The 13,084-nt window shown below is 41.4% G+C and overlaps 1 protein-coding gene across 25 annotated transcripts in view; it reads right to left on the reverse strand.

Moving 5' to 3' along the window:
• Positions 1–13,084, reverse strand: part of SORBS2 (sorbin and SH3 domain containing 2) — a 532,357-nt gene that overhangs the window by 104,009 nt on the left and 415,264 nt on the right. For 22 of the 25 annotated variants that reach the window (XM_063920786.1, XM_063920787.1, XM_063920776.1 and 19 more), the window contains 2 exons: positions 9,613–9,727; positions 1,123–1,206 (listed from right to left, as the gene is read on the reverse strand). In XM_063920786.1, coding sequence (XP_063776856.1) covers positions 1,123–1,206; positions 9,613–9,727 — 199 coding nt within the window. The remainder of the gene's footprint in view (positions 1–1,122; positions 1,207–9,612; positions 9,728–13,084) is intronic. The other 3 variants (XM_063920779.1, XM_063920794.1, XM_063920792.1) reach the window with 1 other exon arrangement.

The raw sequence follows: 13,084 nt of genomic DNA on the forward strand, positions 1-13,084 counted from the left end.
TGTCCTGAGGCACCCCAAGGTGTACAGGCACACAGTTCAAGAACTACTGGCTTAGTGCTTATATTTCTATAACGCTGAGACATTGTGGCGGACATCTATTCAGTAATTAATTCACTTTTCTGTACACACCTTGTGACTAATGGGGATTCCGTAGCAGGGTCTAAGGCAAACCTTTTATATATGCAATACAAAAACCTCACCATGCCCTCACCCTGAAAATGTATATTGTCTATCCCGGTTTAGGGCAGTCTACTGCATTTCGCTCAGAAGTTGTAAATGTGTTAGAAATGCAACAAAGCATAATACTAGCCATCTTAAACACCAATGATATCCATTTTACAGTGTCCGTAGTAAAAAATACACTCCTCACACCACCTACAGTGACACAACAGTTGCAACTCCTTAAATAGCAATGTGTAAGTAAGGGGTGCAGTCCAGACAGCGGTAACAAGTAACAACTGCTCTATCATAGTCATTTACATCAGTAACTGGAAACACAACAGAGTCATACACTCACTAATGAACATTCTTCAAAGAATAAATGGATTGCTACTTTGATTGCTACCTAAACCCTAACATTGGACCTACAGAACTATATGCGTAGGACTATAAATTATCCATTTATTATAAAGAGCAATGACATTGGATTGATCGTTATTATAAATCTTATTCAGCTTTATAAGTTTAAGCTTTCATCACAGTTGGAGTTTGTACTGAATTTAAACGTGGCTAACACAGAACACTTATCACTAATCTCTCCAGGGCTATAGCGGTTACAGTGATTTGTAATAAGCATTTATATCCTCTTGTCAATGTGGGAAATGGCTACACAGGATGCAGCATGCAGACTTAGGACAGCCTCAAGTGTGGGCGTCTATGATTTACAGGAAGCCGTATGATATATATATAACTTTTTTCTGCAAGTGTCATGCTGAAAGCGTTTGTTATTCTCATACAATAATTTGTTAATGCTCATTGCTGATGCCGGTTTCTGTCTGCAAGTAGGTGCACAGCATATGTTAATCCATGATGGTGCATAAGTGGGAGTTAATGAACCATAAGGTTCACAGGATTAGATTTTCCTACCAGCTATTGGAAGCATTAGTAGCTAACCTCACTTACCGGATGTCCAAACTCCAGCTCTGAAAAGAATTTATACCATGGTTCATTTTCTAAATCTATCTCATCTGGGTTTATACGGCCATTCTGGAGTAAGAAGTAAGGAGGGGGAAGGAAAAGGTACTCAACAAAAGTGCAATTACTATAATCACAATAGCAAACAGGCACAAAACACAGGTTCGGATTATAAGGGGATATAGTTCACAATGTGTTTAATGTAACAGAAGATTGTTATTTCACTGATTTCATTGGACACATTATTGGTTCCATAGAGTACACAATCTATACAAAACATGAGTTAAGAGCCTTCAAACACAGCACAAGATCCTACAAATCACACTGTATTATGCTCGCCTACACAATGCTTCTCGTTGCCCAAATGCTAAGTCATTATTATTCACACATATAATCTGTTTACCTCAGATCTAAACAGGATGAAGTCACCTGATATACATGAAGCGCTGCCACTGTATACATTATCAGCACCCTTATGTACAGTATCGTCTGATTGTCTCTCTGCAAATTACACACACAGGGCCGCCTCACTTCATTGACTGTATTTCCATCACACACCTGATCACACAATGATCACTGCATGAGCATTCTGTCCAAACATAGAGGCCAGAATCACATGAATATGACAGGATTCCAGTGATCCAATACAGTTGCAAACTGATGATATTCAGCATTTGGTGCAGTTGGAGCAGTAGAATTGATGCCCTGTATAGAATACCGCCAACAATTAAGCTTGGATAGACTAAAGCTAGCCACACACTGACCAGTCCTGCTGTTTGAGCTCCAAATTAGAAGCTCTGTCTCCCATCTAGTTATACACACAGGGGCCAACATGGCAGATATAATGGCTTCTCTTGGCTATATAATTGGTGCCTGTTAGCCTATATGTCATCAAACACAATCCTCAAGGCACCTCAACGGTCCAGGATTTAAGTTTAGCCATGCTTGACCACAGGTGACTTAATCAGCACCTCATTTAATTTGATCTAACCAATTTGGTCACCTGTAAAAAAAAAAAACATTCTCTCCGGTAAACTTATGTCAAAACTTACACAAAACTCCTATTTTCCACCAAGCGACATCCTAATGCTATATGAACAAAGACACATGCAACTCTAAACCAGGCTATTTGTGTGTGCAATGGGACGACTTTCCAGATATATTGGTCCAAACAGAGAACAAGCCTGTGACTGCATGAATTTGTATTTTGTAGTTTTTCATGTACAAATATGCAATCATAATATTTTGTAAAGAGTAAGCACCATACCAAGAGCGCAATACTACGTTAGATACAGGTACATGTATGTTCGCACCAGGCTTTTTCCGCCACATGACGTATTGAGGCTAGTTGTAAGGACACATCTGTATATTATAGTATGTATTACATTTCAGGGGAATGACTGCCTTCTCCTTATATACTATTCATCCTGCTCATACCGATATATTGATTATTGCATTGTTTGTTTTCATGTTTATATAGTCTATAGTAATGTACGCTGCTTTTTATACATACATAGTAACAAGGGCACAAAAAAGAAATACAGTCTACTGTACTTTAGATCACTGCCAGGTAACTGCTCTTATCAGAATATTGCCACTTGTGGCCTACAGATGTGTCCATATTCACCATTGCTGAAATCCTGCCAAATAGCCACGTTTGGCATGCCACGGACATTGCCACTTAGCCGAACCAAGCTTCTTCTTCATCAATTATCCATCTTAGTCACATCACTTATGCCTCAAAAGTACAATGCAAGGGAACATAGACTATTGGGGCTAACAGTACAGGTACTTCTGTGTGCGACTAAATCACAAATCTGGATACAAAAGGCATAAGTTCCAATATGAGTGGCTGTGCCATGCCTCTCGCCATGTATCATTTGCTAAATCTGTGTCGTTATACACACTTTATACCAGTTCCTGCAAGACAAAATTACTAATCTAGTGTCTCTGGTACACCGTGTCTTTATATGCGGATATACTGTAGGGCTGTATTCAATAGCTGTCGGGTCCTTTCCGACGGAAAGGACCCGACAACACTCTATTCAATGCCGGGCCAAATCCGACAGGTTTGCCATGGTACCGACAGTGTCATTACGACTTTTTTTTTAAAAGTCGAATTGACATGGTCAGAAACTCGGCTAAAACCTGTCGTGTTTGGCCCCGCTTCTGACAATACACGCGGCTCGGCAGCTGAAGCCGCTTGTCGGAAGAAAAGGCCCGACATTGAATAGGTCGGAACCCCTTCCGACCTCAATCAGTCGGAAACTGCCGTCTTTCCGACAAGGCGGCAGTTTCCGACTCCTATTGAATACGGCCCATAATGTGACTAAAGCACACAATTTTTAAAAAAAGTATATATCACTACCCATGGAGGAGCATCTAAGTGACCCCAAAATGCTAGATGAATGAGGTGCTATCCTGGAGGTATTATTAGGGAAATCACTTTTTACCCAGTGGTAAAATGGCAGAAACAATATCAATACATACTGTAATAGAATACAAACGTATTTTCCTTCCATTATCCTAACCTTGAAATGACATAAGCATTTCCTACAGTGACTGACACTCCGTACATTAATACAAACTCAGTGGGGCCCCATATATGATGTGAGAACAAGGGAACTTTCAGGAACACACTGAACCCATGTATGACACTCACCTCATACAAGAAAGATTGGAACTCTTGGGAAATCTGTGGCAATGTATTACATGATTTACAGATGTGCCCTCATACACTTTTACTCAAGTCGCAGCAAATAGCCCCTCTCTGCACACCAGGACTTGGCCGAGCCTGTTTCTCACTCAAAATGTGCATTTTAATTACATAACTGGAAGTGACAAAGCTACATTGCTAGAGTCCACCGACCAATTTTATATTCAACATTTATATTTGTGTGTGTGACAGTCTGAATCTGTGTAAGAAGGGCTCAGGTGCAGCAGCCACGGCTGTTACAGAAAGTTCAGTTCAGCTTCATCTGCGGCTTTGTACGCGTTTAAAACCAATTCCTGTGTGGTTAAAATCGCAGCCCAGCATCCTTAGTACACGGAGTGGTGTTTCGCTGTTTCTGAGATGCGAATAAGATGCAAACATGACCATACACTACTCCTTGCGGAGCAGCTCAGTCACGCCAAGTGTCTTATGCCGTATGGAGGACACATCTGTATATCTTGTTTTTGCATTTAGCTTTTCTACACCGTTCGAGTCCTCTGAAGTGTAGTGTTTACGTAAAGGCTTCAGCAAACATGTCTTGGCAACATAACCTTATTCCCGTCTTATAACACCATGTCACACCCCCTGGCTGATCTGAGACTGTACTGTACCTTTAATTATGGATCCCACATTATCAGAAATCTACCCAAAAGAGTTGCCACTGGCTCATATGAAGAATGTAGTGTACACCATTATTGTGTTAGGGTGTGCATGGATGGGTCAGTGTGGGGGGGGGCATATTTTTTCACCAGACGACAAATTGTGAATCATGTATGTACCATACCAAAATAATTAAGCACTGTATTTATGATATTCCACTGCTAATAAGGACTTCTTAATGCTTTTTACTAAAGATATTATATTGATGCTTTAATAGATTGTACTTGTAAGTGTTGGGACATTGCAAATGCATCTATTTCATTATCTCCAGAATATTTACATGTTTCATGTTTTCCATATTTCCCTATACCTTTAAGGATATACCCACATTAGATATTAATAATTATTTTCTACAAGTAAAAAAAAAAAAAAAACAGTCTAGATGTACCAGGAGGTGAATACACAGTAATCTAATATGTAACAAGAAAAATGAATTGTAATAAGAAGAAGAATTTGGTAGATCTTTTAGTTACTCCCTGTACAGTATATGCAGACAAGCAGCTCCTACTCAGGGAAATGGTCTTTTGCTAATCATTATTTTTATGATGACCCCTCTCAGTATCCGGACTATATGTAGACAGTAAAAAGGTTGATAGTCAACAGATCGACCACTAATGGTCGACATACATTTGGTCGACATGGTCATTAGGCAGACATGTAAAAAGGTCTACATTGTTTATGTTCGACAGGTACAAAAAGTTGACATGACAATAGTCGGCACAACTTTTTAGGGTTTTTTTTTGTCCCAACTTTTTAGTACTTTACAAGCCACGTGGACTACGATTGGGAACGGTAACCTGCAGCATGGCAAGCGAAGTGAAACCATACAAGGGGATGTGAAACACTAATTGGGGTTCCATGTGCTTTGACAGTGAAAAACTGCACCAAAAAAACAAACATGTTGTCAACCTTTTTCGAGTCAACCATTTTTCATGTTGACCTTTTGTACCTGTCAAGTTTTTCCACTGTCTACCTTTTACCTGTCGACTTAATGACCCTGTTAACTTTTTCAATGTCGACCTAGTGACTGTCTACTAAAATAGGGTGGACCTAATGAACCATACCCACCCCTTTCAGTCAGTTGCTGCTCCCACTTTGACTATTCCCCAATTGGGCCTCAAAAAGGGTGAAGGAGCCAGTACGGTTTACATAGATGGAAATTGTAGGTAAGGGAATGCCCATGCCAAGCCTATTTGGTAAACATGGAGTGTCCATGTACTGTAAACAGGACATTCCAGAAATGCCTTATCCTACATAGGAGTGGCTTATGCACATTATTTCCTTTAGAGTGAAGCAGAAAAATCAACCTATTTCCACTGTTTTACAATAATTCTATGCACTGTTGAGCCCTAATGCAAGCACAAAACTCTGTAGGTGGGCACCCTGCCTCAGACACAAGCCTGTGCTGGTGTTGTCTAACACCCAGTGGTTAAAGCATAGCCCCAAATTGAGACCATGTCAAAGTCCTTTCCCTGGAGATTACTATCATGGCTTAGAAAACAGAAATTTGTACACACGTATGAAATCCACCTTAATGCATGTACTAAGATAATACTTAAGGACCATTTTCGTAACTCTAGCCCAAGTTTGTATTGCTAGGACCTGGATGGCATCTGCTCTTCCTTCTATTCCCCAATGGGGAGTCCTGGTTAATGGCATTGTAAAACACAAACACTTCATGTATCACAAAAAATATGCCCTCTGATGTTTGATAGGGTTTGGAATCTCTGGCAAGAATCTACACTATATAGACAAACGTGATTGGACACTGACAGCAAACAGATCAACGAGATTTTATTGATGTCATTACTTTGTAGGTCCACCACGTGCAGTGATTACTGCAGACAACCTTCTTGGTAAACTGTCCGCAAGTTGCTGGACAACAGCAGGTGGAATGTTTTGCCTTAAGCACAGTGACCTACTGTGACACTAAAGAAGGTCTAGTCGTCCCAATTCATCCCAGAGGATCTCCATGGGGTTAAGATCTGGACTCTGAGCTGACCGGTCCATCCAGGTTACCAAATTTTCTGTATAGCAGTCCAGTGTCAACTTGGAAATGTGACAGGTGGCATTGTTGTTCTGATAAAAAACATTTGTTGTTTCCGTAGAACTGCCACAATGTAGGGAGCACAGAGTTATCAAGAACATCTCTATACTTCTCAGAGTTAATGTTACCATGCATTACAATTAGTGGACCTAAGCCAAACAGTTAAAACAGCCCCACAGCATAACCCCACTACCTCCATGCTTTACTTTAGGTACTGTACACTCTGGCATTAGACGTTCTACTGGCAATCGCCAAACCCAAACATGTCCATCTGACTGGAAAATATAAATCGTGATTCGTCACTCCATAACACTCGCCGCCATTGTTCCACTGTCTGGTTTTTGCACTCTTTACACCATTGTAAGCACTGGGCAGCATCCTTTTTTCTGATTAGAGGTTTATGAGCAGCTGCTCGCCCATAATATTGAAGATTATGGGCCTCCCTATTAAGTGTTCTTGTCGAAACCGGCACATTAGTGGCCATTTGGAACTCGTGTGCAATGGTATGCATGGGAAGATTACTGTTCTTTCGCAGCTCCCTGGTAAGCACTCTCCGGTCCCTGGGTTGCAGTTTCAGGGCAAGGTGCATTCCTGCAATGACCGTTCTTCTTCCACACATTAATGACAAAATACAGTGGATTTAGGAGTTTTCATAATATCCGCTATGCTTCTCACACTCATACCTCCAAATCGAGCAGCATACGATGATCCCTTTTTTAAAAACTTGGTTAGCTCCTTCCGGCAAGCCATTTTCTTAGCAAATGATCTAATCAGTGCCCCGCTATCTGTTTTATACCTTCACAAACACGTGTCTGCTGCAGGAGCATACCATTTTGCTTGCACGGTGTGTCCAATCATTTCTGTCTACATAGTGACTGTTATGCCTCCGCCACTCCCCTGCCCTTTTTCTCTTCAATGACACTGGCGATGCTTTGCACTCCATATGTTATCCTCTGTTAGGTCTTATATCTGTCTTATTTACTTATCTCTGTATATACCGTTAGGTCGACATGGTCATTAGGTCGACATGTACTAGGTCGACATGCAAAAATGTCAACATGAGTTTTTCACCATTTTTTTCACCCTTTTCATACTTAACGATCCACGTGGACTACAATTGGGAACGGTAGCCGAGCGAAGCGAGCCATGCGAGGGGACATGGTGCACTAATTGGGGTTCCCAGTCACTTTACGAAGAAAACAACACCAAAAACAGTCAAAAAACTCATGTTGACCTTTTCCATGTCGACCTAGTGACCATGCCGACCTAATGCATGTCGACCTTCAGTGGTCGACCCAGTGTATGTCGACCTAATGCATGTCGACCTAATAAACCACACCTACTTTATGGATACTCAGTTTTACTTGCATAACTTCTTTGCAACGGTTAGTACTTGGGGGGTAATTCCAAGTTGATCGCAGCAGGATTTTTGTTAGCAATTGGGCAAAACCATGGGGGTAATTCTGAGTTGATCGCAGCAGCAAGGTTGTTAGCAATTGGGCAAAACCATGTGTACTGCAGGGGGGTCAGATGTAACATTTGCAGAGAGAGTTAGATTTGGGTGGGTTATTTTGTTTCTGTTCAGGTTAAATACTGGCTGCTTTATTTTTACACTGCAATTTAGATTTCAGTTTGAACACACCCCACCCAAATCTAACTCTCTTTTCACATGTTATATCTGCCTCCCCTGCAGTCCACATGGTTTTGCCCAACTGCTAACAAAGTTCCTGCTGCGATCAACTCAGAATTACCCCCCATGTGCACTGCAGGGGAGGCAGATATAACATGTGCAGAGAGAGTTATATTTGGGTGGGGTGTGTTCAATCTGCAATCTAATTTGCAGTGTAAAAATAAAGCAGCCAGTATTTACCCTGCACAGAAACAAAATAACCCACCCAAATCTAACTCTTTCTGCACATGTTATATCTGCCTCCCCTGCAGTGCACATGGTTTTGCCAAATTGCTAAAAAAAATCCTGCTGCGATCAACTTGGAATTACCCCCTTTGTTTCTTGTCGTACTGTGTATTGCTCTATTACATGGAGTTTGTTTTTCGTAGAGTGCTTACCTATTTCTGCTGTTATTAATATGTATACTCTTGTTTTTATGGTTATATTTCACTCTTTATTTTTTCACTGAAAACCTTCAATAAAAACATTTCATAAAAAAAGAAAAAAGAAAAGGAGAGATAGTACTTAGGGGTATATTCATCAAAAGGCCAAAAGCTCTATGACCGGAAATAGGGCAGGGTTTCAGTCTATTCACTATGGAAAAATTATGGCACTGATGTATTTGCAGATTTTGGCAAAAATTGCCTAAAAGAAAATAATAGCAAAAAATGCTTAATTCTATGAATAATGCATTTTTCATTGATCAATTTAGTTTTTTGGGGTTTTTGTTTTTTTACTAAGTGGAACTGAAAGGCCTTTAAGTTCCACTGCGCATGCCTGACCAGTCACACATGCACATTTCCCCCCAGACTGTCCCGGCATGGTGCCAAGCTAACCCATGCTGCTCCAGGCCAGTATCACTCAGACAGTGCAATATAGATCAGATGCTTCAGAAATACTTTAATAATAAATTGCATTACAAACAGATTTTTTTACCCTGTGATAAAATATAACCATTAACGCACATGTTCTTAAATAGCTTTGCTGAAATCCCTCCCTTACATGCACCTGTGATGAGCCAATACATAGGTTGAGCAACTGACATTCTGTGTATTACTGTTCTGAGAGGCATGTATGGGATCAGTAGCTGGAGGGTATGCTGATCTTTGTAGTGCATACTGGAGGATCCTGGGGTGCTTCCAGGAGAGTTGGCTCTCAATTTAGAAATACATAAATGTATGACCAGAAGTGGTAGTAGCTTAAAACCACCAGAGCAGAGACGACATGCGGTATCTATGGCTTCCCATGTTTGCAAATGTATGTAATGGAGATCTCTGCATTACTATTATCATGTAGGATGTATGTCTCTTGCTGGTCCATTGAAGTGTGCTGAGGGAATTTATTTGTTTGCTCTCTTACACAGTCTGTCAACATACACGCTGCTCTTACCGGTCTTTCATGTTCTAGGATGGAGGATTTTCCCGGTTCATACTCAAAGATGCTTCTAGGCTCAGAACGAAACATGCGTGTGTCAACTTTCCTGTCAGGTGGCTCCCATTCATTCCTTGCAGGAAAAGATAAACAAGTCCATTTGTTACTAATATAGCTTAAAATGGCAAATGACTAATAAAACACAGGAAAAGACATTCGTAATAAAATTTCTCTTAAGTAATTGCATTAATACTATTATCTTTAACACATACAGATGCAGAGGCGGATTGGCCATAGGGTTTATAGGGAAGATTCCCGGTGGGCCGACGCACCCGTGGGGCCTGTTTTGTATGAGGACATGTGGTCCTATTTATAAACATAATGAATAAGATGCTAAATAATTTGCATATATGAAAATTTCTTTGCCACTTAGCCTGTGATTGCAGATGATCTAGTGTATGCTATGTCTGCCTGCTTGGCTGACATATAAGATTGGGTGAATAGTGATTGGGATACGGTTGGTGTAATAAGCAAGAAAATATATCTTTCTAAAGAATTATATAGTTTCCTAAATTCTGAAGGTGTATCATATAATGTGCTCATAATATTTAATTTTATTTCCTTTTATCTTCCCCCTTGATCCCTTACCCACTATCTGGAAAGTCTTGGGGGGAGGGTGCTGCTGCCATGGCCCATGGCTAGACCTTACACCTCTGGTGCTGCCCATGTGGGGCCACTAGTACAAATTTTTTTCCAGGGCCGCTTTCTGTTCCCAATCCGCCCCTGTACAGATGTGTCCTCAAACATCTAGCCTCAATACGCCACACAGCGGGAGATGTCTGGCATGAGTGAGCTGACAGGTCCTGCGGAACTCCACTAGCTTCAGGAGATTTTGCTTTGTTCCCACCAACAATGCATCTTAGTTGCAACGCAATGTGACTAGGACCCACGAGGAGACTCTACTGATCTGTGTAAATCTTTATATGAAGCACAACGGAATTTGGAATGGAAAAAAGCCACAGTCGTAGCACTTTGCATGCTGATTCAGTTGCACACAGATATACAAGTGTTGCATATAAAATTAATCAGCAGAGCCCCCTCATGCGTCCTAGTTGCATCTAAGACACATTATAAGCAAAAAAGACGTGTGACTCTACCAGAGTCTCACAGGACCTGGCATGCCAAGTAAGGCTGTGTAGCGCGACTGAAGCAAAGATGTACAGTATTGAGGACACATCTGTAATTTGTTCAGAGTTCTAGATTATTATTTGTTTCCTTTTTAAATACTATTGGCGATGTCTTTATCTCTTACAGTACATATGATTCAGTTATAAGGTCTTCAACACAGGGCACTGCTGAAAACTGCAGATTATTCAGGAATGAACGGATACTAAAGCAGAACCACCTCCTCTGTTCATCTGTTCTCTGTACTCATCTGAGGAGAGGTGGTGATCAATCTGACTAGTACACTGTGATAATCTGCCATCTGTCATTTTCCCGTTACAGGTTGAGTCTCCCTTATCCAAAATGCTTGGGACCAGAGGTATTTTGGATATCGGATTTTTCCGTATTTTGGAATAATTGTATACCACAATGAGATATCATGGCGATGGGACCTAAATCTAAGCACAGAATGCATTTATGTTTCATATACACCTTATACACACAGCCTGAAGGTAATTTTAGCCAATATTTTTTTATAACTTTGTGCATTAAACAAATTGTGTGTACATTCACACAATTCATTTATGTTCCATATACACCTTATACACACAGCCTGAAGGTCATTTAATACAATATTTTTAATAACTGTGTGTATTAAACAAAGTTTGTGTACATTGAGCCATCAAAAAACAAAGGTGTTTTCTTGGAAATCACTGTAACGTAGCATTTTATATGCAGATACAGGAGTGGTCAACACACAGAATAATAAGAATTTACTTACCGATAATTCTATTTCTCGTAGTCCGTAGTGGATGCTGGGGACTCCGTCAGGACCATGGGGTTTAGCGGCTCCGCAGGAGACAGGGCACAATAATAAAAGCTTTAGGATCAGGTGGTGTGCACTGGCTCCTCCCCCTATGACCCTCCTCCAAGCCTCAGTTAGGATACTGTGCCCGGACGAGCGTGCATAATAAGGAAGGATATTGAATCCCGGGTAAGACTCATACCAGCCACACCAATCACACCGTACAACCTGTGATCTGAACCCAGTTAACAGTATGATAACAACGAAAGAGCCTCTGAAAAGATGGCTCACAACAAGAATAACCCGATTTTTGTAACAATAACTATGTACAAGTATTGCAGACAATCCGCACTTGGGATGGGCGCCCAGCATCCACTACGGACTACGAGAAATAGAATTATCGGTAAGTAAATTCTTATTTTCTCTAACGTCCTAAGTGGATGCTGGGGACTCCGTCAGGACCATGGGGATTATACCAAAGCTCCCAAACGGGCGGGAGAGTGCGGATGACTCTGCAGCACCGAATGAGAGAACTCCAGGTCCTCCTCAGTCAGGGTGTGCCCCTGACCAAGTAGCAGCTCGGCAAAGTTGTAAAGCCGAGACCCCTCGGGCAGCCGCCCAAGATGAGCCCACTTCCTTGTGGAATGGGCTTTTACTGATTTTGGCTGTGGCAAGCCTGCCACAGAATGTGCAAGCTGAATTGTACTACAAATCCAGCGAGCAATCGTCTGCTTAGAAGCAGGAACACCCATCTAGTTGGGTGCATACAGGCTAAACAGCGAGTCAGATTTTCTGACTCCAGTCGTCCTGGAAACATATATTTTCAGGGCCCTGACAACGTCAAGAAACTTGGAGTCCTCCAAGTCCCTTGTAGCCGCAGGTACCACAATAGGTTGGTTCATGTGAAAAACAGAAAACACCTTAAGGAGAAATTGAGGACAAGTCCTCAATTCTACCCTGTCAGAATGAAAAATTAAGTAAGGGCTTTTATATGATAAAGCCGCCCATTCTGACACACACGCCTGGCTGAAGCCAGGGCTAATAGAATCTTCACCTTCCATGTGAAATATTTTAATTCCACAGTGGTGAGTGGATCAAACCAATGTGACTTTAGGAAACTCAAAACAACATTGAGATCCCAAGGTGCCACTGGGGGCACAATAGGAGGCTGTATATGCAGTACCCCTTTTACAAACGTCTGAACTTCAGGCACTGAAGCCAGTTCTTTCTGGAAGAAATTTGACAGGGTCGAAATTTGAACCTTAATGGACCCTAATTTTAGGCCCATAGACAGTCCTGTTTTCAGGAAATGTAGGAAACGACCCAGTTGGAATTCCTCTGTAGGGACCTTCTTGGCCTCACACCACGCAACATATTTTCGCCAAATGCGGTGAAAATGTTTTTCGGTTACATCCTTCCTGGCTTCGACCAGGGTAGGGATGACTTCATCTGGAATGCCCTTTCAGGATCCGGCGTTCAACTGCCATGCCGTCAAACGCAGCCGCGGTAAGTCTTGGAACA

Source organism: Pseudophryne corroboree, chromosome 1, assembly GCF_028390025.1.
Source record: "Pseudophryne corroboree isolate aPseCor3 chromosome 1, aPseCor3.hap2, whole genome shotgun sequence".
In the NCBI taxonomy this organism is placed as follows: Eukaryota; Metazoa; Chordata; class Amphibia; order Anura; family Myobatrachidae; genus Pseudophryne; species Pseudophryne corroboree.